General features: G+C 44.5%; 2 protein-coding genes across 2 annotated transcripts in view; both read left to right on the top strand.

Annotated features, from left to right (window-relative positions):
• Pou2af2 (POU class 2 homeobox associating factor 2) overlaps positions 1-4282 on the top strand; it is a 56749-nt gene extending 52467 nt beyond the window's left edge. Inside the window, exons 6-7 of the mRNA XM_057768367.1 lie at positions 2503-2801; positions 3881-4282. Coding sequence (XP_057624350.1) covers positions 2503-2801; positions 3881-4282 — 701 coding nt within the window. The remainder of the gene's footprint in view (positions 1-2502; positions 2802-3880) is intronic.
• A 10814-nt stretch (positions 4283-15096) lies between these two features.
• On the top strand, positions 15097-23547 carry Pou2af3 (POU class 2 homeobox associating factor 3). The gene is made up of 5 exons (XM_057768741.1): positions 15097-15164; positions 16019-16113; positions 19892-19946; positions 21265-21494; positions 22944-23547. Exons 2-5 carry the CDS (start codon positions 16054-16056, stop codon positions 23313-23315), a joined length of 717 nt encoding a protein of 238 aa, XP_057624724.1. The 5' UTR covers positions 15097-15164; positions 16019-16053; the 3' UTR covers positions 23316-23547.
• Positions 23548-27630: the final 4083 nt, after the last annotated feature.

The following is a 27630-nucleotide window of genomic DNA, read 5'->3' as shown; positions in this document are numbered from 1 at the left end:
TCAAAACCCTGCCTGGCAGAAGCTTTTAGGCAAAAGCAATAGTAACCAGGCTCCGGGTATAGTGTTAAAACATCTAAAGCTCTGACACCATGATCTGATCATAGGCAGAAGGAGAAAGGAACATTAGGAGCAGGGGCTACCTTTATTAAGTACTTTCCATGGTGCGTCACACACAGCGTTCAAGATACTGTATTTATGTCAGTTTCCTGGGTCTCAATCCCACCATCCTGGGAGGACAGGAAAGGAATATTCTTAATGGTAATAAAAGTGATATACGCCCTTTCCCTCACCACTCACAAGCCATACACACACACACACACACACACACACAATATTCCTCCAGATCTCAAACTCCAGAGAGATTTAGCACTTTTCAAGTTGCATAAGGCGGGGAGTTCCAAAGCCTCCCATAACTGAACGACTCTTGTATTTTCCCACCGTGTTTACGTCCATTTGAATTTGCTTGCCTCTGCTCTTTTGTGCCAGAGGGAGTATCTGCCGATTCTCCTACATTCTAGAATGCATCTCCTCTTTTTAAAGAAGAAATGAATACACTGAGTAAAGCAGAGGCTTTTCCTCACGATTGTTTTTATTTTGCAATTAGAACTATAACTCCGTCATCCTGGGAGTACTATTTACCTTCTCACTCTGTTCTCTGCCTGTGCCAATTCTTGGGACGTCTTCATGACATGAATTTTCATTTGCACGGATTTCTGTTCCCGAAAGTGTGCTGATAATTAAAACTGTCACCACAGAGTTCAAATGTGCAGGCACAGATTGGATATTGGTGAATTAAAAATGAAAGCAGCGTAGCGAGTCAAAACATGCTAAAGGGTTTGCTGGGGAGCTTGTTTGCCCCCCTAGGTGTGCCCCCTGCATGGAGTGTTGGATGCAGCATTTCACGCCTGCATCTACAGACCAGACACTGCATGAGACCTGCTCCACCACGGGACTTTTGACCCACTGGAAAGATAGCTGTAGCAGTGACAGAGTAAAGAGCAAAATCTAAGATGCCACGATGGCTGGAAGGGGCTAAGCTCTCACTGTGACAAATCACCAAAGGAAAGACCCCCCCCCCAATGAACTTCACTCTTCTTCTCTCTAAAGAATAGGCGGGGACAGCTCAGCTGTAACCTCCCATTGTTGAGGGAAGGGACGAGGGACAGAGATGGCATCTCCTCCACATCTCAGCCCTTTTGCAACCTCCCTGTGTTGGTCTTGGTGAATGAGATTCCACCCTCTACTATATGGACTATACAAGGGATAAATTACACAGACCTGGGGTCCGTGTCCCACACAGATTCTCGAAAAGTGTTGAGCATCTCTCCTCTCTCCTGAAACCAATTCACTGGCCTTTCTTAAATAAGGATCTTGCCAGTTTCAGTTTTCCCCTCTGTTCCCCGTTCAAGCTGTCTCCATACGTCCAAAGTGAATGAGGGATCCAGTGTGACCACAAGGGGGCAGCAAATAACACTAGAAGCATCAAAACCAGACATGGGTGGCGGGATGGATATTGTGTTTTCTACAACTATACTATCCCATGGTAAGTCATCACTTTATGCCAGCCGGGTGTGAGAGAGACAGGTGGTGAAGATCAGTGCGCAGAAGAATCAGAAGACAGTACTGCCCTTGGCATGAGGTGGGCTGTGTGTTATCTTATCTAGAGAGACATTACCTCCTGTAAGAAACCCAGAAGCAGCCTCTTGGAAACTGTCCTGTATGTTACAGGATGTCGTTCAGAGGCTATGATAAGATCTTTATAGTTCATTGGAAGGCACAGGTTCCAAATAGCCCAGCTTCATTCTGTTGCTGCAACAAATGCCATGACCTAAAGCAACTTTTAGAAGGAAAACACCCTTTTCAGCTTCCAGATTCCTGTCCATCACTAAGGGAAGACGGGGCAGGACCTAATTCTGCAGGCAGGAACTAACTCGGGCAGGAGCTTGAAGCAGAAACTACGGAGGAATTTTGGTTGCTGGCTTACACTTTTGCTACCTTTCTTCGACAGCCCAGGGCCCCTGCTCAGGGAATGATGCCTCCCTCAGTGGGCACCCCCTACATCAATTAATAATCAAAGCAATCCCTCACACACATTCCCACAGACCAACCTGATAAGACACTTATTTAAGACTCTCTAAGCCATGTCAGGGTGACAGTTAGTGCTGACTTGGATACCAAGGGGCTCTTTAACTTACCTCTCTATGCCCCTCCTAGAAGCATCTGGACCTGGAAGATACTCGATGTATCATTATCTGGGTAAAGTTATTGTACATCTAACATGAATTCATCCCTAAATCCAGGGTGAACTTTAAGCATATCTGTTATTTGGGCTGAAACAGTGATGCAGGACTATTGTACACCACTCAAGACATGTATATTTCTTTGTCAATGACGTCAGGCACACGTGGGTACCATCTTTTCACGGGGTACCAATGATGGAGCTGCAATGCTCTGAGCTTCCCGCATGAAACTTTTTCTCACTTCTTTTTCCCTTGGCCACAGGATCGCCAGTCATGTCAGGTTACTACGGTGTCAGGAGATCTTTCCTGTCTGACTCCGACTTCCATAGCAGCAAGCAGTTCTCAAATGACCTCTATCCCTCCGGCGTGACTAAGCCCTTTGCCTGTGAGTCCTCAGCTGGACAGAGTCACCCGGGCCTGCTGGAGTCCTACCTGGCAGAGCCCTACGGAGACTACCGCCCACCAGCGCTGACCTCCACACCGGGTTCCCTGTTCGGCACCTCAACTCTGCCGCCGCTCCTGCCACCTCCGTTCCCCGGCGATCCAACTCACTTTGTGTTTGTGAGTACGGTTATTTCAATGTGCAGGGAGGAAGCACAGCTCCGGTGGCCCAGCCCTCATATGTGGTAACCAAGCTGAAGCCAGAGATAACTCACCTGAGGATTCCTGAGGTTGCTCTGCTCAAACCTGAGGGTGCCCAGTCAGGCTGGATCTGCTGGGACACTTCTGAGGGATTCAGGCCTGCACAAAGATCACATTAACCAAGGCAATGAAATTGTCTAGCTAGGGTTTCAAACCAGGGACCATGTAAAGTAGAATTCAGGCTCATCTTGTTACTATCCTGTTTGCTGAATGCTCCGCACCCTGTTAGTGTAATACTCATTTAAGCCCATGGACCCTAAGAAGCAAATGCTGAAGTGTTCAAACTCATCTTCTGCTCCCTTGCGGTTCCCTCTGCTCCAGCTTCCTCTGGAAGCCTACACACACGCGCGCGCGCGCACACACACACACACACACACACACACACACACCATGTTCTCTCTTGATCCCTCCAAAGAAATAAGTTCAGAAAGATCTAAAAAAAAAAAAAAGCTGCTAATACTCCTTTTATAGAAAACCGTAAAGCCTCTTGGCACAAAGGAATGAATCGCTGAAGTTGGAATTTTAGACAATGAGGGTGGGTCAAGGAATTAGCCTTATTTTGTGACAAGAACTTCCATGGGCCTTTGTTCATTTAATATTTGCAGCAGCTCAATTGTGTGCCCCATTTCACAGATGAAGGGCTCAGAGGGTAGTAGGTGATGTGGTGAATGAACTCAGTCCACCCCAAAAAAAGTACTGTTGAGGAGGTAGGGAGCCCCCACCCCACATCGTTCTAAATACTACATCATTGGAGGACTACTCTAAACCAGAACCAGGTACTGCCTTTCCCTGCTTGTGTAAAAAGGGATGCAGGACCCAGAGAAAGTCAGATTCCCCTGACTTGAGTCAAACACCAGAGGGTAAAGTTGCCCTAAGGCTAGGCTTCCACGGCGGCAAGAGGGTTTGAAGGCTTCTCTGGATGCCTCAGTCCCCAGACAGCGCTATATCCTCAGAGCATCCCTAAAAACTAATTTCCATGCCTTTGCCATTCTCCTCAGAGAGACTCCTGGGAACAGATGGTGCCGGATGGACTCAGCCAACCAGACCCTGTGCCTGCTGAGGTCCTGCAGACCCTGCCACCCAGCACCAGCTGCCTCTCCCAGCTGGAGTCAGGAAGCAGCAACCAACACAGGAGCATGGGATGGGGATCATCCCTGGCTGGGGCTCAGTCCTACTCGCTGCATTCACTGGAAGATCTGCACCACACGCCAGGGTACCCCACCCCGTCTTCATACCCCTTCACTTCATTCATGACCGTGTCAAATGACCTCCCATCCAAGGTGGTGCCCCTCTCCCCAGAGGAGGGGTCAGACACCTCTTCCCTTCATGATCCTTCACCTTGGACAAAAGAAGATGGTAGCATGGCCTGGGGCTCTTACGAATGCCGGAGAGCCTACTGAGACTGCAGGCCAGGGGACTTCTGCATTCTGATGGAAGCTAGATTCTGTGTCCACAGATTCTTCTAGGTGTGCTAGCTCAATCAGAACTGGATTTTGAGTTTAAGTCACAACTCTACCCAGTGCTAATTGACAACGGCCTTTATCCCTGCTCTTATCCACTGTAATACCCCTGCAAAACACTACAATGTCAATCAAATATTTTTGTGGCTCACATTCTAATGAGACAACCTTACAGGGAGGCCACTTTAGAACTTCGCTAACCCATTTTACTCTGAATTTTCTGTTATCTTTGAAGCATCATGTTTGACACTGGTTATTTTTCTTATATTGCATTAAAAACCTTTATCCAGATCATAAAACACAATGACTTTCCTGTCTAATTTTTATTAGTTATAAAACTATGTGTATTTAGCAAAAGAAAAAGGAAATGGTATAACGCAGCTTGGAGTGCATAAAACTCATTTTATAAGCCATGTAACTTTAAAGTGTGCAGTGTTACACACATTCCCATATTACAAGGACTTGTAAAGGCCCAGTAAAAAATATGGCACCAGGTACAAGTGCTTTATTGTCTATAAAATAGGATGAGGTCAGGAGACAGGCTTTGTAAGTGTAGAGTCTTACCCAGGGTGTCTAAATGTTATTTCAGAATCCCCCACCATAAAAGGCTGATCAATGGGAGCCTAAGTTAAACTAGGCAGAATCTGACTAATGGAATCAATTTATAGTTACCAGAGTGTCTGCATGCAAAGGGAAGTCAATGATCAAAACCCAATTTATGTATTTCAAGATTAGACTGTTGCAAACGAGCAGCAAACAGGACACCAAGAGGCAAAGGGGCAATGGGGATGGGCATATTGACAGGCAAGAGTCATCAACAGCATGCCCAGTATTTACCAGCTATACAAAGGAAGTCCTTTGTGTCTTTTTGGGGAGAAACGGAGAGCACTCGCCATCTACAAATTTAGAAACAGACATCAGAAACAGGAATCTGCCCCTAGAAAGTCTGAAGGGTGTGCATCCCTTTGCTGAGTTGAGTAATCTCCACCGGGTAGAGTGGTTACTTGCAGGTCAAGACCCTCATAAACGACCCCCACCCACCTTGACTTTGTGGATGCATAAACCAAGGCCCACAGGTGACATCACATACCTCCTCCCATCCAACAGTCGTTTATTTACTTCCTTTTGACATCTTTGAGAACCCTCTGGTCCCTCGTGTCTCCTAGAAGCCAAAGCTCTCATTTCCCACCGAGGTATCTAAAATTCCTTTTTGGCCCAGTTCTTCAATAGAGTCCCCAATGTATCTTTTGCTATTGTCTCATCGTTTACCTCAGCTAGGTGGGGACAGGGGGTCTTGCAAATTCAAACCTGGGTATTAATTCATACTTAAATGTGAATAGTGGTTTTGTCTCCTCTCCTAGTCTTCTGGTGGTGTTTTCTGTCTAAGTAAACCACCCCTAGCTCACAGAATACCAACAGAAATGCTGAAGTTAAAACCCTTCCTCTTCCTTGTACTCAAACCTCCCAACTTGGAAAGTATTCATGTGGGAACAAAGGAACAATGAGCTCCGGTGGCTGTCTGTCATGTAGCACCCTCACAGGTCCCTGCTAACTTCCTCTCTCTCCACGGCTGCTTTTGGACAGCCCTAGATACACATATGTGTAATGAGCACATCTGCGGGAGAACAACGTGAGACTTCAGTAGGCATGCTCTAATTTGCTGTCTGCTGCTGTGATAAATACCGTGGTCAAAAGCAATTTGAGTAGAAATGGTCCTTACAGTCCATTGTGAGGGAAAGGCAGGGCAGGAACCTGGAGACAAAGACCATGGAGGAACCCTGCTTCCTGGCTTGTACCCCCAGGCGTCCCTCAGCTTTTTGCTTTGGTTTATACACCCAGAACCTCCTGCCAGGGGTGGCACCACCCACAGCGGACTGGACCCTCGCATATAAATCCTTAATCAAGAAAATGGCCCCACAGACTTTCCTACAAATCTGTCTGATGGAGGCATTTTCTCAGCTGAGGAGTCCTATTCCAGATGACTCTGATCTGTGTCAGGTTAACAAAAAACTAGCCAGCACACTGCACGAACATCATACAGGGATCAGACCCTGGCAGTCGGCGTATCCGTGGCCTCAAAACATTTATCCTGTCTTGGTCATAAAACATTGAAATCCTTTCTTCAACAATTACAATTTAAAAATAAGGAAAAAATCATTTCTTCTAGCTCTTTTGAAATATTAACTCTGTTACTGTTGATAGCAACTCTTCTGTGTGACAAAACCTACCTATCCTAACTGTAACTTTGTACCAGTGACCAATTTCTTTCATGGTCCCCCCACTTCCTCACCTCAGTCTCTGTTAATCATTATTTCTATAAGGTCAACTTTTTATACAATGTATACAAATGAGAGATCATGCAACACTTGTACTTGGGCTCCTGGCTTACTTCACATCATGTGTGCCCTTAAGGTTCATCTGTATTGTCACAAATCACAGAACTTGTTTATGGTTGAGTAGTATGTGTGTGTGTGTGTGTGAGAGAGAGAGAGAGAGAGAGAGAGAGAGAGAGAGAGAGAGAGAGAGAGAGAGAAATTTCTCTGTTTATCCACTGATGAACACTTGGGTTGAATACAACTCTTCAATAGCAGAGATTCCCTCAGAACATTAGAAACACAACTGTCGCCTCACCCAGTAACTGGGTGTGCACTGGAAGTGGAGGTCGGTCTGAGCTCTGTTCTACTCCGTGTGTGCTCACCAGGAAAAGCTGGCAACATCTGCTACAGCAGAGGAGAGCTGTTCTTTCTGAAGTCTTCTTCCACTTAAGACCTCTGTTCTGGTTCCCAGTAGCTCTAGAAGAGCCTCTGTTATCCTGTTACTCAAACCTGAGCATCAGGCCCTACACTAGAAAACAGAAACCTGGGCCTTCTGTGGATTAGGGATCTTCATGAGGGCCCCAGAGTCAGTTTTCTGGATCAGTTGTATAAACTTTCTACTAACTATAGTTACATAGTACTAAGCAGTAATAGAATAACAGCGTTTCTATATGAGGATATGATATATATATACATACATATATTAAATTTATATATATCATATACTCATATATCTTCATAATTTTAATATTTCTTTGGTTATTATGTTCAATATTCATCATCATGGCTCACTTTGCATTTATCTACTCAAACATTATATTCATTCATCGGGTAATACTCTAAACATACATTGGTTCTCAAACAAATAGAGCCTGTCAATCAGGCCTTGGAATATAAGAGGAAAATGGAGCATATGAAGATGTCTACATCCTTCTTAAAATCCCTCACTTGGTTCAGTGTCCACGAGGTTAACCTATGACAAGGGAGACATTCACAGCACACATTCTATCTAGTAACCATTGCATCTGCCTGGCCTGCAGCAAATGGGAGGAGTGAGAATGAGGCTGCTAAATTCTAAGTAGTAAATGACTTTAAGGATTCTGTTTAGCTTGATGTGTGTCCCTTTCATATATTCTAATTTGGTCCTGTTTTATTGCTCTTGAAATGTCTTATTAAAAAAAGAAAACAAACTACAAAGTTATAGCAGGGAAATTAATCAAATTTCCTGACACCATTTCCTATTCAGCATATGGCTATTAGCCACACCTTTGCTTGCACAATACCATAATGTGGGAAAAACACATTCTTCTCTCTCTCTCTCTCCTGCCTCAAACCTGATGTCTTCTGACTCATTGCCTCTTGCAGAAGAACCAAAGAAAACTATGAGCCTCTCTGATAATGCCAACTCTTCTGGGTCTTGCCAGCCAGGACTTTGGACATAATTACATTTCAAATAGGTAAAAATGGTGATGCCAAGTTCAACCCATTTAAGAAAATACCAGAAATCAAAGGTGAAATTTACCGAGCAGCAGTAAGGCTTAGCAAGTGAAGCCTGCTGACCTGAGTTCTAATCCCAAATCCTACACGGTAGGAGGCGAGAGCTGACTCCTAGAAGGTATTCTCTGACCTCCACACACGTACTATGACGTGCACACACCCCAGATGCACACACCCACTCACAACAAAAAACGCATGGAAATAAAATTGTTAAGTGAAATTTAAAATCTGCCCATGCAGAGCCTGCATTTGTAGACAACCACCCCATGAATCACTGGGAACAGACAGAGCACGTTACTAAAAGTGTTTGTATTTCTCTTACAATGTAATTCAAACCCCAAAGAAAGAGAGAAGAAAACCACATCTTTACTTTGTTTATTTAATAAGTACTTTTAAATGATCATTATGGTTTTCCACAGATGAGTTAATAATATAATGCTATGGTAGTCATAAAGTGCCCCTAAAAGCAAGTCCACAGAGGGGAAAGTTCACGAAGGGAAGAGTAACCTCAGCAGTAAACTCTGTGCTCGCATACAGAGATGCAGATATACAGAAGAGTATCTGAATATTGACTTTTTCTATATGTAAATATAAATATACAGTCAAAAACAAAACCACTTGTACTTAAAGTGCCAAAATAATAACTGATTCCAAGGTTTAAGTCACACTGCATTCTAATGATATTATAGCGACTCGCCAAAATTAATTTTAGGTTCAACCACTGGGTTCTGTCTCAAGTGCCCTCTCTGTTCAAGCCATTGTCACACTGCTCATCTTATACAATATGTTCACTAATCATTGACACTAGAAAGACAAAGTGCAAACTCCTACACTCTGGAGAAAGAGTGATCTTCAAGGAAGTGGAGGACGCGTCAACGGCTCACCTTGCATCCCTAGAATTTGGCTTAGGGCAAGGTTGCTGTAGGCTCTCAGTAGACCTTGCTTAGACTGAACTAAAACCACCACAAAGATGAACAGCTATTTTAGCCCCTGACTCTGTGGATGACAGCTCTCTGAAACAAGTTGACCGTGGATGAATATTAAGCATTTGTGGGCACATTCTAAGGATGGGCAATTAAGTATCTTGAAATATCTTTAAGAAGCAAAATTGATGAACTTTTGAAGTAGTACAAAATATATTGGTGAAAAATATATATATACATGTATCATTCAATAACCATGTGTACTATGAGATAGTTCTAAGATGACATATAAATTGTTTGTTTGGGGTTTTATATCTCTGGTATGATTAAAACAAACACAATAAATCAGAAACTTAATAATAAATTTATTATTTAAGGTCAAACTAAATAATAATACATTTTCAATACTCATTTACAAACATTGGCCTCATGTCAATTTAGATATGTGATAACATAAACATCTTTTAACAATAACTTCTGATAAAACAAAACTTACAGATTTACAAAATATAGTGCATTGTCATTAGATTACAAGAAAGAACAGGAAAAAAAGTTACACATTCCAAAAGGAAAAACTGTAGTCCAAACAAATAATACCAAGGTATTAGACCTTTTATATTAAGAAAAATGACAATTTTCCCCTAACCAACTATCATGAGTGGAATAATTCAGAAGATCTAATGCTTAGCAATTCATAAATGTATGATCACTCAGCCATTTTATTCCTGAACCTTGGTGATATAGTCACAGGTTTTCTTGACAATATTCTCTGTACACTTTTATATGTTAGGAATATGATACAATAAAAATGTTTCAAGAAAAACAGCAACTTTCTAAGCAGTATGTTATAGTACTTTTCTTGCCTAAATAATAAATGATCAAAGGCTGGTTCATCATAAGTTTTTCTTAAAGAAAAACCTGAATCCTGAATATATGCTACGAGGAGAAACTGACTGTGTACAAAGTCTTGCATATCCTGCGTCTACTAGCCTTCTCGGTCATTTTGACATGGCCCAAACGTGTACCCTAAGGACCAATGGATACTTGTTTCTTCAATAGATTCAACTTTTGGGAACTTGATATTTCCCACAACATTCGGTAACAGTGTCCCAGCATCGGGGTGACAAAAGAACTTTGCATTACTAAAGGGTTATAGTCAAATCTGAAAGGAAGGAAACACACCTTCCCTTATCCCGAAGGTCTTGTAATACAAACATGACTAAGTTTAATAAAACCTGCTTTGAGGGAAAGGCATGGTGGTGTGCAGTGTCATCGGCATACACAAGCCCATCAATACTTTACACATTAAAAATATCCATCTATCCACTCCAGGGGCTGCTGACTGACTTTAAAAAGGTCAGAGATGAACTAAAGGATTTTTGAACTTGCGGCATGGAAAAGCAAAGATCTGAAAAGCTGATTTATAAAGAATGGGGGAAACTAGGGACAGTGGCTTCAAGGAAAGAAGGCTTGAGTGGAAAGCAAGCACTGGACTGGTCAGAGAAACCAACATATGGCTGTGGAATAAATGGTAAGTGAACATCTGTAAATGAACCCATGATAGGAAAACAGTAGTGTGCATGCGGCAGAATAGAGCCATTGCTGGCGGAAACCAAGGTTTACTTATCTTTATATTCCGGTACTCATTACCATGCTGGTATACACCGTGTGCACAAGGAACACCTACTTGGATTATGGATCAATCACTCATCACCATATTTAAAGGATTCCAATAATGGCTAAATCTGCCTTGCAATAGTGATACCCATCTCCTCTAAACAGTTTTTCTCTGATCCAGCAATGGAGCTACAAGCTAGACAGCCACTGGCCAAGATGTCAGTCCCTCTGAGCATGTCAAGACCCCTTCCAACTCTCAGCATCAAGACACTGTGTTAAAAGCAAAGGAACCTGTGACAGCCCATCAGACAGACCCATAATTGTTTTATTATAACCTCAAAGGAGTTGATGGGACTTCGGGGGAGACATCCTAGAACAACAAGCCCCCAGAAAGAGGGTCCTGGTTGGACACACAAACCACAGTCAGCATAATGAACAGTTTGTCTTCACCTCCAGCTAGGCTCTATGTTTCTAGAATGTTCTCACATCAATATGCTGCAGTCTTAAGCTCCTTGGACAAAATGAGAATATGGCAAGGACTTTGGGGTGAGACTTAACAAAAGTTTGAACCCCAGTTCTCTCATCTATATGCTTGCTAAACTTGGCAAGATGGCCATCCCTCTAAGTCTGCTTCTTCAGCTGTACAGTGGGAATACTACACAACACAGGTCTAGCACCCAGTAACAACAGATGAGAACTTTAAATAATCTCCCATGGGCTGGGAATGCAGTTCAGTTGTAGAGTGCTTACCCAGCATGCCCTGGATTCTATCTCAACATCAAAATGAATGAATGAATGAATGAATGAATGAATGAATGAGCAATCAAGCAGGCAAGAAGGGTACCCAGTTCTACAGGCATTTGGAATCTCAGGGCAAAAAAAAAAAATGGCTGGTTTCTCTAGGTTTCAACACACACACACACACACACACACACACAAGATGAAGCATAGCTCCACTGAGAAAGTATTGTCTCTTGCCTCCTCAGACATGGCTTTTGGCTCTGAAATGACTGTCTGAGGTTTTTCAGTTAAAATAACAAGAATCAAAACTCCTTAATGTTGGATTGACCTGTAGTATAGATGATGGGGGAAGATTCTCAAAACGGGCCTGGGGAAACAGTTTTCTGTAGTTGTTGGCAGCAACAAACACCACACTCTCACTCTCAGTGACAGCATCAACCCACATCTGTAGCGCAAGCAAAGGCTTCTGGGAGAAAAGGTGCAGATTTCTTTGCCCTTTGTTGTCTCTGTAGACCTCAGGCTTTAAAGGAGCCTGCATCTCCCAGCCTATGTTCTCTCTGAGGACTCAGTCCCAGACATTGCCAAGGGAGAACTGTGACCTCAGGCCACCTCAGCCCATTCCTGTGTGAGTGGAGAGCTGAGGAAGAGTATTTAGTCTGAAAGAATGAGACAGCACTCCAGAACAGGGGAAAGAGAGGCACATATAGAACCATAGAGAGACAAGAAGACAGGGAATGAAGAAATAAAAGGGAGAAAATGAGGAATAGAAAATATGGGGGAGAATAAACAAAAAAAGCAAAAAAGACAAAAAGGAAAGTTTCTTAAAAGAAAGCCAAAAATAAAACCAAGATTTGGGGGGGGGCGCGCGGGGAGAGAAAAGAGGCAAAGGGAAACGCTGCATGGAAGAAGGAAGTGGTACCAGGGAGGGGATTTCTCTCAGTCCTGGGTCCTTCCCTGGTCTGGTCCTTAGGCCTGGCTTTGCAGAAATAGGCTCCAGTGGCTGATAAATACCAGCTGGACAGAATACAGCCACACCTCACCCTACCTTCCACTACCAGGTGCTGCCTCGAGTGTACCCAGCCTTGATCCTCTCCCACATATGTGGCTCCACCTGCCTGACAGACATTTCTGCCCATGATGCTTTTATTATCCCCAGAGACCCTTTAGCTGAGCTATTTATTATACCCTATAGCTAATACATTGCATTTGATACATTGTCCCTTTGGCTGTTTGTTAAACCCTATAGCTAATATACTGCATTTGATACATTGACCCTTTAGCTGAGCTGTTTGTTCTACCCTATAGCTAATACACTGGATACATTGACCCTTTAGCTGAGCTGTTTGTTATACCCTTTATCTAATATACTGCAATTGATACATTTTACTTTTTCAGATATTTTTCTAAAGGTCTTTGAAGCTAAAGCTTACGTTTTTTTTCATTTCAGAGAACTCGAGGATCAAAGAATAGAAACCCACACTATCACTTTATCTGCATTCCTAGAAACACCTAGTTGTTTGCAAAGGGGACCGTTCTGTCTCTCTGTGAAGACTTTGCCTGGCCTTCTGCATCACTCCAGTCTCTCCCATCGTTCACAGGTCAGAGAGCAACTCAGGCAGTGCTCGCAAAGTACTCATCAGCACAAGCCCAAGCTACCTGTGAGGGGGTCCAGTGAGGCAGCTCAGACTCCACAACCCCCTACCAAAGACTGGGGTGCAGAGGAAGAGGAAGAAGAAAAAATAAGAATATGGAATGCCCCAGAGCAGTGATGCAATCCCGGCCTGGAGAAATCTCAGCAGATCAAGGGCAGCAGTGATGATCCACAGCTCTCCTAGGAGCAGAGAGAGCCCTGGTACACACGGACTTCTTGTTGGAAGCCCAATGTCTGCGGCCTAGCCCGAGGGAAGATGGGTAGAGAGGAAAGGCCAACAGAGGCCAGGTAGGCCCAGAGGAATACGAAGTGCAAAGCTTAGGCCTCTGCTGTCCTCTGGCCTGCAACCTGGGCCCAAAGGGCCCTTTGCTGTGCCACACCCACTGGCTGCCATGTTCACTTTCCAAAACCTGAGATTTCTCCCTTAAAAATGCAGATTGGACAAGTGACAATCCTTGTGGCTAGCCAGCCTGGCTCAGGTGATCCCGGAGGAGCAGCCTAGGTCAGTGGGGGTTTCTGGACTGCTTTTGTGGCAGGAACAGGGAGCATCTTTGAGAACACCTGCTCTGTCTGTGGGAAGGTGGACAAAATGTTTAAAATGGGAAAAAAGCAGGGGTCAGGACCCAAAGACACCTCACTCCCTGTTTCTCTGGGCTCTCTGTGGGGTGCCTGTGTGCAGGATTTCTGCAGAAGATAGGCCATTTTGTTAAGCCTTTGAATATTCAAATTGAAAGTATCGCGCAATCATTGATTGTCAAATCATGGGTTTCTAGAGGTTTTAAATACTTGGCATGAGGGGGGAAAAACTCAAACCTATACCCGAAGGTATAAAACATTAATTCTGTGTATCTCCTACTCCAGGGACCTGGGTGCTGCCTCGTGTTTTGTGAAACTTTAAAAATGTCGCATCTCTGCCTTTCTCCCTACACAGGAGCCCTCCTAGGTGCTGAGTCTCTGCAGCTGCAGCATCCAGTCTCCAGCCCAGCTCCTGCTGACCACGATGTCGGGTAACTCGACTGCTTCTCCAGGGGTCGGGTCATGAGGGCCAGGGGCACTTAGATCCGGTGTATTTCCTCTGCTTTTCCTGCGTATAACAGAGAGTCACAGAGTCAGAGCAGGATAGTCAGGGCCGGGCATGGATCCAGAGAGGGCGCGGGCCCGCTGTGTCGGCTCCCGCTGGGTAAGGGCAGAGGCCCAAAGGCCCACCCGGCTGTGCAGGACAATCGTACCCCAGGCCTCTGTTTGCCCCTTCACTTTTCCACTTTGGCGTCCTGGGAATTGCAGGCTCGGATCATGTGCGCCCAGAAGCGGCGGCGGGGGGAGCTAGAGGCTCACCGTGAGCCCGGGACTGGAGCAAGGACGCATTCGGCAGGGAGCTGGGCTGGGGCTGTCTCCGCGTAGACCCCCTAGGCGCGCTTGCAGCCTACAGATCCCCGGAACCAAGTCAGGCAGTGGGGATGAGGGTGGGGGGATGGGGGAAGGAGACCGGAGCGGAGAGGGCGCGCCCTGGCACTGCGGCGGGACATCCGATTCCCAGGATCGGGAAGAAGAATCGCGCAACGGCTTTCCTGTGGGATCCTAGCTCTCAGATCTGGCTCGTGGGTGGGGGTCTCCCAGCTGTCCAGCCGCGGTCCCAGCACTAACCAGGCGAGGCGCTGGCGGCCTGGCATTGTCGCCAGATACCCAGGCCAGGGACCACTGCGCTCCGCCCCTCCCCGTGCTGCTCCCAAGTGCTTGCTCTTGGGTCAAGGTCGAGGCGGGAGTCACCCTGGATTTCTGCGACAAACCCCGCTTGGAAAGGGCATCTACCCGGTCTAACCTGGCCTAACAACCAGCCAGACCTACTCACTGCGCTCTGCACCCAGGCTGTCACAGGTCCCTCCCAGCCGACCCCCCGCCTAGCGCGGCGGGCCACTTGGGCTCTCCCAGGCCACCCGGCCCAGCTCTGCAGGCTCAGGGGCGGCCCCTTCCGGAGGGCGGCCTCCAGGCGACTGCGCGGTCCTAGGGAGCCTCGGGATGCCTTTACTCAGAACTGCAGCTCTTGCTGGAGAAATCTCCACAGCCCAGTTCTCTGAGAAGTACCTATCCCGGAAACCGAGGGGGTGGGAAGAGAGCTACAGGGTCCGAGAATGGAAGGAGAAAGGGGATGAGAAAGAAGGGGAATTAGAAAAAGAAAGGGCTGACAAGAGAAAATTCCCAGGGTTTGGCCCCTTTTCTGGGGGTCAGTCCAAAGTACCTCACAGGGTCTGGACAGGCTGCCCAGACCCCTGTTGCTTGTCGGGGGGGGGGCGATTCCAGACCAAGGGCACCACAACTAAAGGCTGTACCTCCCCAGAAGCCATGTCTGGCCTGATGGAGGAATACAGTAGGGGCAGAGGAGGTCTCACAATATGTACCTCACATTATGATGAGGTATGGGAGGTCAGTTACTATGAATCAGAGAGCTCCCCCAGGTCCACAAGCTCAGTCAGAACCCCAGATTTTGCTGTCTTAGCCAAAATAGTAGGCTTGCTGAACCTGCCTCCACATTCCAGAACAGCACAACTTGTACTGAACTAAGAATGAGGCCCAGCCTGGGGTGAATGACTTCGTAGATTCCCAGATGTCCATGGGAACTGTTCCCACTAAGACCCTGAGCTTGTCTGCACCTTATCAAGTTTGGGAGAGTTCTCTCTCTCTCTCTCTCTCTCTCTCTCTCTCTCTCTCTCTCTCTCTCTCTCTCTCTCTCTCTCTCCCCCCTCCTCCTCTTCCCTCCCTCCCTCCTTCCCTCCCTCCCTCCCTCCCTTTCTCTCTTCTCTCTCTCTCTTTGTGTTCTGCAAGGTAGAAGAAACTTGGCCATGGGTACCCTAGCCTTAACAATGGGACCCTAGCTATACCCCTAGATACCCAAACTTTAGGGTTGACCATATTGACCCGGTTGCCTCTCCTGCAGAAAAACCGAAGGTGTATCAAGGTGTCCGAGTGAAGATGACAGTGAAAGAGCTACTGCAGCAAAGAAGGGCGCATCAGGCAACCTCGGGGGCAACCGTAAGCACAACCCCTCCCCCACCCCCAGGCCCCGTGGGCCTCCTTCAGCCCTGTGTCTGGGGAGATGTAGAAGCCACCCACACGCACAGCCCTGCTCAGGGATCCTTACAACTTCTCTTCACAGCTTCCCCCCAGGTTACCACAGGCAGTCACAAAAACATGTGGGACATGGTGTAGGGCTCAGGGTTGTGAGAGGCTCATCGCTCACTGTTGGTAGTTGAGTGTGGAAGGCTTGGTGGTCCTCTGCAAGGGAGAGAGGCAGCCAGCAGGTAAGTACGTTGTTACAGTGTTAAGACAGATTATAGATAGAGCCCGCACAAACTCATAGAAAAATCTCTCCCAGAAACTGACCTAGTTTCTCTGTAACTTAGACTCTGAGGTCATTTTTGTGGAAAAAAAAAATCGGAAGTCTCCAGAAGAAAAGGACCCTGTCTCTAAAAATACACAGAACTATTACAAAACTGATCTGGGAAACCATGGGGTACCCTGCCACTTCACACACTCTACCAGAGTGGACAGGGCAGCTGCCGAACCATGTACACTAGGTGTGCTCGCCCACCAACAAGAAGAAGTTCAATCTTAAGGGCCTCCGGCACAGGATACTGTTACTGCTCGTGAGTAGCTAGCTACGTGTGGTGTGGAGAGAGGATCAGACAGCCAGGACTCCAATCACATGTGTCAGTTACCACAGGTCCTCGTCTCCATGTGGGGCTGGTCGTGTTCCAAGGAAAACTTCATGGAGGGGACTTGGGCTCCTCCAGCAATTGGAGGGAGACACTGTGGAGGAATGGTGACATAGGTTTCTGAGCCAGAGGAACTGGGGTTAGTTCTCAGTGCCTGTGGCTCACGTCCCTGCACATTAACTTACTCTCTTTTGTCAATTCCCCCCATCTTTCAGCCGAAAGCTAATAGGGCTGTATAAGTACTTAGAACAGAATCCTCCATGGTGAGTGCACAACAGATATTATTTGGGAAAGAAAATTCCAACCAAGGGTGGATAGGTAGTACACACTAATGTATAGTATACCCCTGGCTCAGAACTTAGAGTTCAAGTATATTTGCTATGAATGTGGTATATAGAGCTAGAGAGATTAGTTCTCTCCATTTGCAGAATTCCAGGTGGCTGTAGAATGCCCTTACATTGCAAAGGGAGATTTGCCGTGTTCTTTTTTAAAGCACTCTTATATATTCATTATTTCATTGGTTGTAATAAGCAGATGATATAAACAGACCAGAAATCTGTGTTCCTCCATGACAGCTAAGTCTTAAAGTTGACAGCAGGCTAAAGGCAGAGACGAGGTAGTTTTATTTTTCAGTATTGGCTCTTCTGAACTCATCATACTAAGCGGGAGTTTAATAACCTCAATGGTTCATAGCTATACCATTAATAAAACTAGGGAGAAGGGAGCTGGAAAGGGCTTTTGCAGACAAAGATCAACCCACCAAGGTGTTTACAATAAAACACAATCTTTCAGCAGGGAGCCTTTGTACTTGGCAGAGCTCTACTTAGGCTGTACAGGGAGCATCTATCCCATCTGGGCAAAGCAATATTGTCACTGTTCAATCCTCACAGCTGGTGGACCACTGTGGGCTCCTTAGCAGAGTAAGAGGAAGTATCTGACCAGGTTCTGGTCCTAAGAGAGTTCTGATTTGACATTTCTGAGTTCCCTCTGAGAATGAAGAGGGACTTCAGAAGCAATGTCTATCAAGAACATACACTGTTTGCTAGAATAGTCTCTACTCTGCTTCTTAGGAGGTTCTTACTCATCCCTGCCCTTTCCAGCACTTGAGTCATGAACATAGCACTGCAGTAGGAGACCCAGACGCGAAATCTCTTTCTGAGAGCAATGAGAAAGACGTCAGATTCTGGGGCATCTCCAACAGTGTACTAAGTTGGCAAGGGTGTTAGTTAACATCCCAGGGAGAATAATGTGTGTCTGTTCCATGCAAATCTTCCTAGTTTAACAGAGACTGTATCCAACTTGATTCAATGTTAAAGGATGTCTCTGGGAAACAGTAATCCAAGGAGAGAATTTATTGTGCCAAATATTGAAAAACAAAAATAAGTCTGTTTTGATTTTTGCTGTGAAGTCAGAGCAGTAGCTGAAATTTTAAGAGAGCCATCATGAATGGTGGTTACAGACAGAGCTAGATGACCCCGGCCTCTAGTGACCAGAAGAAACTATATGTGTCAGACTGGAACATTTAATTTTAAAAAGTTATTTCCGCCATATCAAATTACACACACACACGCACCACTTCTTTTACTTTAGGTAAAGAAAAGCTTAAGTTAGTATTTATCTAAAGATAAAAAAAATTTTTTTAGCACTAATTGTTTTTGTTTTTTAATACCCTTGATGTGTTTTTATATACTGATTGTGGATTTGTGTGCTGTTTGAAATCTAAGAGAGAGGAGTCATGCTTTGTATTCTTGGAGCAAAATAGAAAGTGAACCGAGGGCTAGAAAGATAATATCAAGTAGGATATTGTAAACATACCTCTGGGTGATAACAAGGAAGCAAGCAAACAGACCAATGGGGGAAGCAGGGGGTTAAAAACTAGCTCTACAATGAAGCAGATTTTTTTTTAAGACCCATTCCTCCCAAGTCCTCCAGCTCAAACTGCAGTCAAATATTTGCATAAAGAGCAGGTAAAGGCTTCCAGCTTCCTGGTTCATGACATTACAGCATGGATCGTTTTCAAAATTAGCACACCTCCTGATTGAGCCATGGCTGGCTGTGCAGGTGGCTCAGGGGACAGCAGTGAGTATATCCCTGGCAGCCCAAGAGAGGTGTGGTGAGTAGCTTCCTAGCCCAGAGCAACAGCGCCATGCGCGTGCTCGCTGGTCCCTTTAAAATTTAAAGTCACCGCCTGAAATCTAAAAGAGAAAATCCCAAATGGCTCGGTTAATGTAATTGTCCTTACAGCTGGTAAAAGGCAAGCTGCTTAACTTTAATTATTTAAAAGGCTCAGTCTTAGGAATTTTCAGCATTTAGAATCAATAATTTTTAAAAGTAAATTGTATAGAAAACAGTTTTTTGAAATATGCAAAGAACTGAAATTGTTCTGGCTATGAACTCAAATGTGTATAGGTTCTGAATCACTAAATACTACTTCAAGACATTATTTTTATATTTTAAAGGCCATAAATGTGAATATTTTAGCATCTCAGATTTAACAAATCTAGAAACAATGTCTCATTATTGTTAATTTCTCTAGGGGAAATGAATTGCTAGGACTAAGAAACCAAGTAGTAGATACAAACCTAGAGGAAATGTATTGGCTAAAGTCATAGTTGGGTTAAGTAAATGTTAACTCTTACTCATTATAAAATAAATTGATTAATAAAAAGGCTGCTTACTGAGTTTTCTTGTATTGTTATATTTCTGTAACAAAAATTATTTACATTAACCTTTATCAAAATTAATCACTTAACATTTTAGCAAGGAATCTAATGTTAGGGGAAAAAACAACATACACTCCCCAAATAAGCAAATATAAAATCAAATCTAAACTATCATGCTGGTTTTATTTAAAGCCCCATGTTCTTAGAAGAAGGAGTCTGGCTTACCTACCTCAGCAGAGCAGAAGGAGAAGCCCCTGCCCAGCTCCCCAGGGTGGACCTGCAGCCAGCTCTTGCCCTTCCCCCACTCCTCCCACCTCACCCCCCACCCCTGCAGCAGAGCAGAAGGAGAAGCCCCTGCCCAGCCTCCCCTGTGCAGACCTGCAGCCAGCGCCTGCTTCCCTTTGCTTCAAGCTTCTCTTCTTGCCTTGACAGCTGTCAGGAAGCAGCAGTATCCACCTTCCAGACCCCAGCACGCCGACGCCTGCAGGTCAGTACAACCAGCTCTCCAGTTGCCTCAACCCCCTGCAAAAGTCCATCTCGGAAGCCCTGAGAGCCTGACTCAGGGGTTAAGAGAGGCACCACCATTTAATTGGAATCCAACCAATCAGAAGGTGACTCCAGATGCAAGCCCAGCAAGGAAAGAAAGGCAAAGTTTTGCCCTCATCCGGTACTGTCTATTCTGTCCCAAGACTTTGTCCTTCACATCTATCCCCAGTTGCTGGTCTCCAAGCAACTCAACTCCACTATAAATCAGGGTTTGTTTTAGAATTTTGTTGTCTTTTCTTGGTGCACTGTAAGTTGGGATCAGAATATCCAGAATGATGCCTTTGCTCTTAATCATTTAGCTTCCAGCCGACAGGGGCTCCCTTCCAACTCTTTACTCTCTTCCCAGAACGCAGTTCAAACAAGTGTAAGTTTCCCCAGCCCAATATGAATAACTCCATTACATAAACACTCTGCCCTACGCCACTCAGCAGCTAAGAATTTAAGGAGGTTGTACAGAAGGAAGCCTGTGCCTATGGCAGTTCCCACCAAATATGTCACTTTAGCTTAACCTGAAAGGAGACTGAGAATTCTATAAGTCCCTTTAATGGGCTCTCTCTAAACCTCTCCCCTGTGAACCTTTGAGACTAATTATCACACGTGGGGACTGCTCTTATTATCCTGGAAAGGGGGTGACGTGTGTCAGATTATTCCCCTTGGCTTGCTATCACTTTTGTTTCCTTTGCACTCTCCTGTTAACATGTCCACAAATAAGACACTTTGGTTCTGTACTTCCAAGCAAAGAGCTATCGATTTGCACTCTGCTTTCTAGGCTTCCAGATTTAGTGTATGCATCACTATTAATGGCATTTCTCAAAACCCTGTCCTCGGCAATTTAAGTTGCTACACCAACAGTTTAAGAAAGCAGCAATCCTGAATCAAGAGTAGAGTACCAGGTTTCCCAAAGCCCCCAGCAAGTCCATCTGTGGCTTCAGGGATGCAGATAGAGTTAAGATGTCAATGCTTCCATACTCCAAATAGCGGAGGCATGTGCTCTCCATTAAATGTTACATTTAGATGCAGGCTAGGCCACCTATGTGTTGTTTATATTTTACCCTGACCATATTTAGTGTTATCAGACACGTCTCCCTGGTACTTGGGTTAACCCAAGACAACTAAAACAGCCCAAATTCCTAAACTGTTTACTTTTAGAGAATTTCCTCAATCACCATTTCCCCCTAAATAAAATAAATAGGAAAAAAACTCTTTTCAAATCTACTTTGCAATTTTTCAGCAAAAAATCATTTCCCTTTCTCTTCTAGGACTGTATTTTGAACCAGAACCAATGTCTTCCACACCCAGTTATTTTCAACCCCGAGAATTTTCCACCTGTGTCTCTTGTGAAGAAAGTCCAAGCTGCCTCGAGCAGATCTTTGAGTCCTACCTTCAGACAGAGACAATCCCGGAACCTTTGCTCAACACCGCACAAAGTGTTCCCCACTATTTCCCAGACAGCTGTCAAGTGGCCCCTTTCTGCTATAACCAGAGCCTGGTAATTCATCTGTATCCTTCCTGGAACCTGATGGTTGCTAACTGTGGGGTAGAGATGCTTTGTAGAAGCGTTTGCATCATCTCGTGAGAAAGCTTACAAATGTTATCAACAAGGAAATAGTCAGGGAAGCATTTAAAGTTCAATGTGTGGGCACCTTGAAGGGCATAAACCTTTGAATACACATTTATAATGATTTCCAAGTAAATGGATATCTGGCAATAAAAAGGTCCCCCAGTGCTACTCACTTCATTTTAAATATATATATATATATATATATATATATATATATATATATATATATAAACAGTTAAGACTGTTAATTTGGAAATCATAGTTTAAAAAGTAGCCCTTAGATTTTTATGTTCTTAAAATGGATTGAGGCTATATATACATGATAGCAAATATTCTAATGAGGCCTGACTTAAGGGCTGAATTGGCTCTACTAACTGGCTGGTTTGGTCTGCCATAAGCAAAGCAACGTATTTAAGGCTGAGAAAGTAAGGCAGTTCTGTGGTGTATGCCTTTAATCCCAGCATGTAGGAGGCACAGACAGGATTAGGAGTTCAAGGCAAGTCTCAGCTAAATGCTGAGTGGAAGTACAGCCTAGGCTACATGAGACCTTTCCTCAAACAAAGACCCAAAAAGTCCTAATCTTTGAAAGAATTTGGATTTTCTGTTCTTAATGGATCTCAAATGTTCAGAAATAGGTTCTCTTTAAAATGAGTAAGATTGTTTCTATGTTTTAGAGATTTGTAATTTTTTAAAGTTTTAAATTAAGGCTTTTTTTTCTTTTAAAAAGAAATGTGAATATATTTTTCTTTTAGTTTGTCAAAAAGTCTTTATAATGGAAAGACTGAGTTTAGAGAAGACGGGAAATTAACTCCACAGAATGCATATCTGCATGGGGAACTAACACCCAGGGTTCGCTCCGCTTCCGAAACTGATGATTGTAAACTTGTTTAAGACGTGCTAGATCTTTGGCAGCTGGGAAGGGGAGATACAGTGGTGACAGAGGAGGGGTTTTCTTATCTTGGGGTGTTTTTGCTGGGCCCTGGAGGCCTCAGTCTTTACCTCTGTGTGTTTACCTGGCTTCTCATGGTCAAGGGTGTGGAGACACCTCCAAGGTACCACCTGCAGCTTACACCGTGGCGTGCAGCAGGATCTGAAGTGCAGGTGACCCGAGACACAGTGAGATTTTGTGGTTTAAGAACAAAACATCCTGCAAAGTATGGTTTTAACAAAGGAAGGCAGTGAAGCAAGGCAATTGATTGTTGGGAAAAAGAAAGGGGAGTCTAGGATGTAGTGTCGTGAAATCACGCAGTCAGCAAACGAGATTACTTCTAAGGATTTAGTGGACGGCTTGATTTTCTCACTTTGCACAATTAAATCCACACTTTTGATCCTGTCTAAGTTACCAAGTTTTTCATTCCCTGGTTTTCATTTCTCTAGACTCCAGGATCACCTTCGGATTCCTCCAGCCTCTCTGGCTCCTTTGACTGCAGCTACTCGCCAGCTCAGCCGCCTTCCTACACTCCAGAGAATTATACTTCTCCGCCTTCCCTGGATTCCCTGACCCATAGCCTCCCGGAGGAAGGTTACACATACCACCACCATTGGCCTTCCCACCCCCAGGACAACCACTTCTCCCCAGCCACCCCTCCGGTCTGTTACTGGGCATCCTGTGAAGCAGAGCATCTGGATGCCCACAGAACCTCAGAGTTCTTCTACCCCAGCACAGACTATGTGGACTTTGCCCCCTCGGCAGCCATCACTGGCGATTTCTATAAAAGGGAAACAAGCTGTGATATCTGCTATAGTTAGTAAAAACCGCCCTGGAGCGTGCCGTGGGCACATCTGTTTCTCTACTGCATCTAGATGTAAACATTCAACCCTTCACAAAACAACCCACGTAAGGTTTACATCTCAATGTTTTTAACCTCCTGATACTAGTGTAGGGATCGATAGAAAGCCTTCAAACCTGGTCTTGTGCCACACTTATTTTATACACTCACTGATAAAAGTTTTTGTATGGAATTTTCCCTGTGCCTTGCTTCTCAACGTAACGAACAAACTCTTTTGTAAACTAATAAATAACTTTGTATAATATATTTTGTTTTTTTTTCAATTTGCAGTAATAGTATCGTTTGATTTCAATATTATCAGTTAATCAGGAAACCGCTAACTATAATTGAATAGCTTCATCTAACTTAGTTGTGCATTTAAAATTATCCTCATATGATGAAATGCCGTGGATGCCATGGGATAGAGGAGTTGGGATTGCTAAGAGGCTGAGAAAGGAGAAACCTGCTTTGGCTAATTAAGGATGTACATCTTGAGCAACATCAGACAAAGATACGATGAGTCATTTGTCTCCTTTATCCAGCATTAGTCAATGGAATGCTAATGTGGCCAAAAAGCACACACTTTACCTACAGCAATGCTAACCCTGAGGTATACTGTTTTGTAAACTTTCTCAACAAATGTTGACCTTCTTTCTCTTGACATCTGTCATACAGTAGATCCAGTGCAGAGTTCAGATTTGTGGTTATCTTCTTTTCCTGAACTCCTGCCTTAGATCCTTAAATACGTATCCCACATGCTTACACGTGTGTGATTTAGAAGACTGTGTTGTTTACAACTGACTTTCAGAGTTCACATCCTCCAATCAGTTTATGAAGGAGCCCAGCCGTCTTCCAAGGTCACAGAAAGTAACCCATGTGGAGTAGCACTACACTGGTCGTACTACACTGGTTAAACTACAGTTTGCTGGAGGCACCTGGAGCTCAGGACATAATCACAGAGGTGAAATCCGGGCTGCATTTCCCATGTCCCACCTTTTGATTCATGGAGCTACATTGGCATCGCAGCTGTAATTCTGAGTCCTTTCTGGGTGCGATATTGTGTGCAGGTTTCTCAGGCATTAACCCACTGAGAACACTGAGAGCAAAATGAGGAGTCTGGGACTCATAAAAGTTAAGTCAATGGCCCAGATTCTCCCAGACAGTAAGCACCCAAACTCTACCCCTTACTCTGGGGTGGCAAGACGTTTGAGCCACCTTTTGTGAAATACTGTTCAGTAGACTCTGAAGTCATTAAAGCCCACACAAAGGCCTGTTTTCAGCTCTATTGGCCTCCTGGAAGGACCAAACTGTCCACAAGACACCAGGGTGTGAAGCTTAAGAAATGCTAAGCCCCCAGGGTAGTGTGAGGACTGCCACTAGGTGGACTTGTCCTTGGGAGAAGACAGGAGTGCTCTCAGAATGACACCATCTGTCCTTTCTCAGGCTTGAGCAAACAGGACAAGTTCTAGCCTGCCTCAAAGAATCGCTGTGCCATAGAAATGGAACAATTGCTGCCTTTCTGAGGTGCCAATAAAGTTAGACTTTTAATGGCTTGAAATTAAATTGATATTGGCCTGAAGTCAACAAATGCCTATTCATACAGTCGAAGGGCCCTTAATTCTCTCCATCCCATCTCCAGCAGCTGTCCCCAAGAGACAGCAGCAGAATAGACATTGCCCAATGGCTGCCACTAATACATCCCTGCTCTAAATTCCATCCCTCCTCCTGTTCTGCCTCTCTTCTCCCATTCCTCTTCTTCTTTCTCCTCCTGCATTCTCCTCCTCCTCTTTCCCCATTAGTTCAGTACCTTCTGAATCAATTCCCTTCCAGTTTTAGCAATGCATTTTCTGACGTCCTTATTTTCTTGTATTCTCTCTCTCCTCTCTCGGAGGTATACAAACATGCTCATGTGTATGCACATGTGTGTGTGTATGTTAGTTGTGTGTGGAGGCTAGTGATAGATAACAATAGACAGATAGATAATCCCTTCACCTTCAAATAATATTTAAGGATTCTCCAGAAATTTAGATTCGAGGCCAGATCAATAGTAGCATATTACTAAGTGGATGGACTCTGCCCAAACACCTGCCGTAACTCACAGAGAAGCTCTGGAATGGCTCATTGCCAGCAGCACGGGATAGCCTAAACCATGTACCTGGACACATGAACAACATACCAATGCCTCCGTGTGAGAAAGCATGACAGGATAAGTGAGGGTGGGGCCAGGTGCCTGCATGTTCCACAAAATACCTAAGTTTATCTCAGCCCTTAGCCCTTTGTCTACACTGCATTTTCAATGCCTGGCCATTCACTGGAAGGACCTATTAGCACAGTACTCATCACTTAAGTGCTTGATGTTCTTTCTGTGGACCTGTGTTTCATGTACTAGTTCTTAACCCACCACTGTCAGGTTACCATTGTCCTCATTATTACAAATGATGACACCGAAGTTAAAGAGACGAAAGAACTTGTCCCATGTCACAATCCTTCTAATATGAATTCTCGCAACAGGATTCATGAGGATGTGGTCCCGAAGGATATAGAGTACATGCTCCATAGATTATCCCTAGAAGAATGATCTTTTCAGAGTTTGACCTTTCGCTGTAGAAACCACAGCTATGTTTTAGCAGAATAGAGACATTTTATAAAATTATAGTTAGGAATTTAAATGAATGAATAAAACCATTATTCTAGAACCATCTGAGAATATTAGCCAATATAAACCACATGCTAAGTAAGTGCTTTCAAAATGCATAGGGAAGGATTGAAAAGGGGACTCAATTTTTAAAACTGAGGTCTGAGCATTTCTGTTAGGATGGGCACGGGCTTTCAAGTCCTTTGGAAACTTAAATTAAGGGTCAGCTCTTGAACCTGAGAGAGGTAAGGTTGGGGGGGGGGCACAGAAGGTAATAAATCTTTGTAAACTATTACCTCAATGACCTAGAGCACAGACATCTTAGTGGGTAGCCTGAGCCTGCAGGTGAACATTTGGGAGCCCTCTGTATGTATACAAGGACAAGTGAGTGATGGAGATGAGGCTGCCTGCGGACACATGTATATTATTAGTAACTCATTAGTCTAGAAAGATTAATGTTCTTAAAGCACTGGGTTATGGACAAAGCCAATAACACTGTGGATAACCAATATCAAAATAAACATGGCCTCTTCATCATTCTCAAATCCTTGAACCCACATAACTTACCCCTAGTACGACACACGGGTAACACTGCTCCCGAAAGTGACCCTATGTCACCCCATCTCTTACAAACAATACAAAGATGATCTGCTTGTGAATAGACATGGCCAGTATCTTAAAGCCTTGGAGCTGGATTTTAATGCGGCCAGAGGATGCCATCTAAGACCCCCGTGCTTTAAATGCAGAGTAATTAACCTCTGTCCTTATGTTCCCACAGGCCCTTGGCAAGACGCAGACACTAAAAATATGAAGAATTTTGAATAAAGTTTTGCATGAAAATTAAGCACCAGACTCACTGCAATCAGGAATCTGTGCTCTCTAGGCCAGATAGCCAAGTTCATCTTGCTTAATATAGATGAAGAACATCCTGCAGGACTTTGGAAAATATAAAGGTACAGTCTGTGTGTGTGTGTGTCTGTCTGTCTATCTGTCTGTGTGTGTGTGTGTGTCCATCAGCTGTCACCTGGATAATTAATTGGAGGATGAGGGAAGAGGAGACACCTATTTGTCCCTCAACCTGATGGTTTAGATGTGGAAATACCACAGCTCCCCCGGGGCTTTCCTAGTGAAGTTACCCGCCCCCCTCCCATGGAGTAGTCTTGGTTAAGTAGTGCTTTGAGAAGAGTTTTGCTAGGGTTATCAGAGTTCTGGGATTGCCCTGTGAGGGAAGACCAGACTCCTGAGGAGGGGTTAATGTAAGAGTGAGCATCCTCACTTCCGCTGTGGATTAAGGTAAGGCATTTGACTGTGATAATACAAAGGATCAGTGCTACACAAAGAGGACTTACCAGAAGGCACGAATCTCCATGGGGAATTCGGATTCATCTTTAAATGGGCTCACTGTGAGAGGTATAATCGGGGGTGTCTTCTTTTGGATTGAGTCTTAGGGTTTCTATTGCTGTGAAGAGACACCATAACCACAGCAACTTCTATAATGGAAAACATTTAATTGGGGTGTCTTATGTTTCCAGAGATTTAGTCCATTATCATCATGGTGGGACATGGCAGCGTGCAGAAAGACATGGTGCTGGAGAAGTAGCTAAGACTCCTTGCAGGCGACAGGAAGTGAACTGTCTCACTGGGCATGACTTGAGCATAT

Source organism: Chionomys nivalis, chromosome 4 (assembly GCF_950005125.1).
Source record: "Chionomys nivalis chromosome 4, mChiNiv1.1, whole genome shotgun sequence".
Lineage (NCBI taxonomy): Eukaryota > Metazoa > Chordata > Mammalia > Rodentia > Cricetidae > Chionomys > Chionomys nivalis.
This window is presented reverse-complemented; position numbering and strand designations above follow the sequence as displayed.

What these genes read in the sequence shown, in the direction of transcription:
- Pou2af3 (XM_057768741.1), top strand. Translation starts at nt 16,054, where the DNA reads ATGACAGTGAAAGAGCTACTGCAGCAAAGAAGGGCGCATCAGGCAACC. An exon ending in AGGCAACCTCGGGGGCAACC is followed by an intron (nt 16,114 to 19,891) that starts GTAAGCACAACC and finishes TTGCCTTGACAG; the next exon opens with CTGTCAGGAAGCAGCAGTAT. An exon ending in CAGCACGCCGACGCCTGCAG is followed by an intron (nt 19,947 to 21,264) that starts GTCAGTACAACC and finishes TTTCTCTTCTAG; the next exon opens with GACTGTATTTTGAACCAGAA.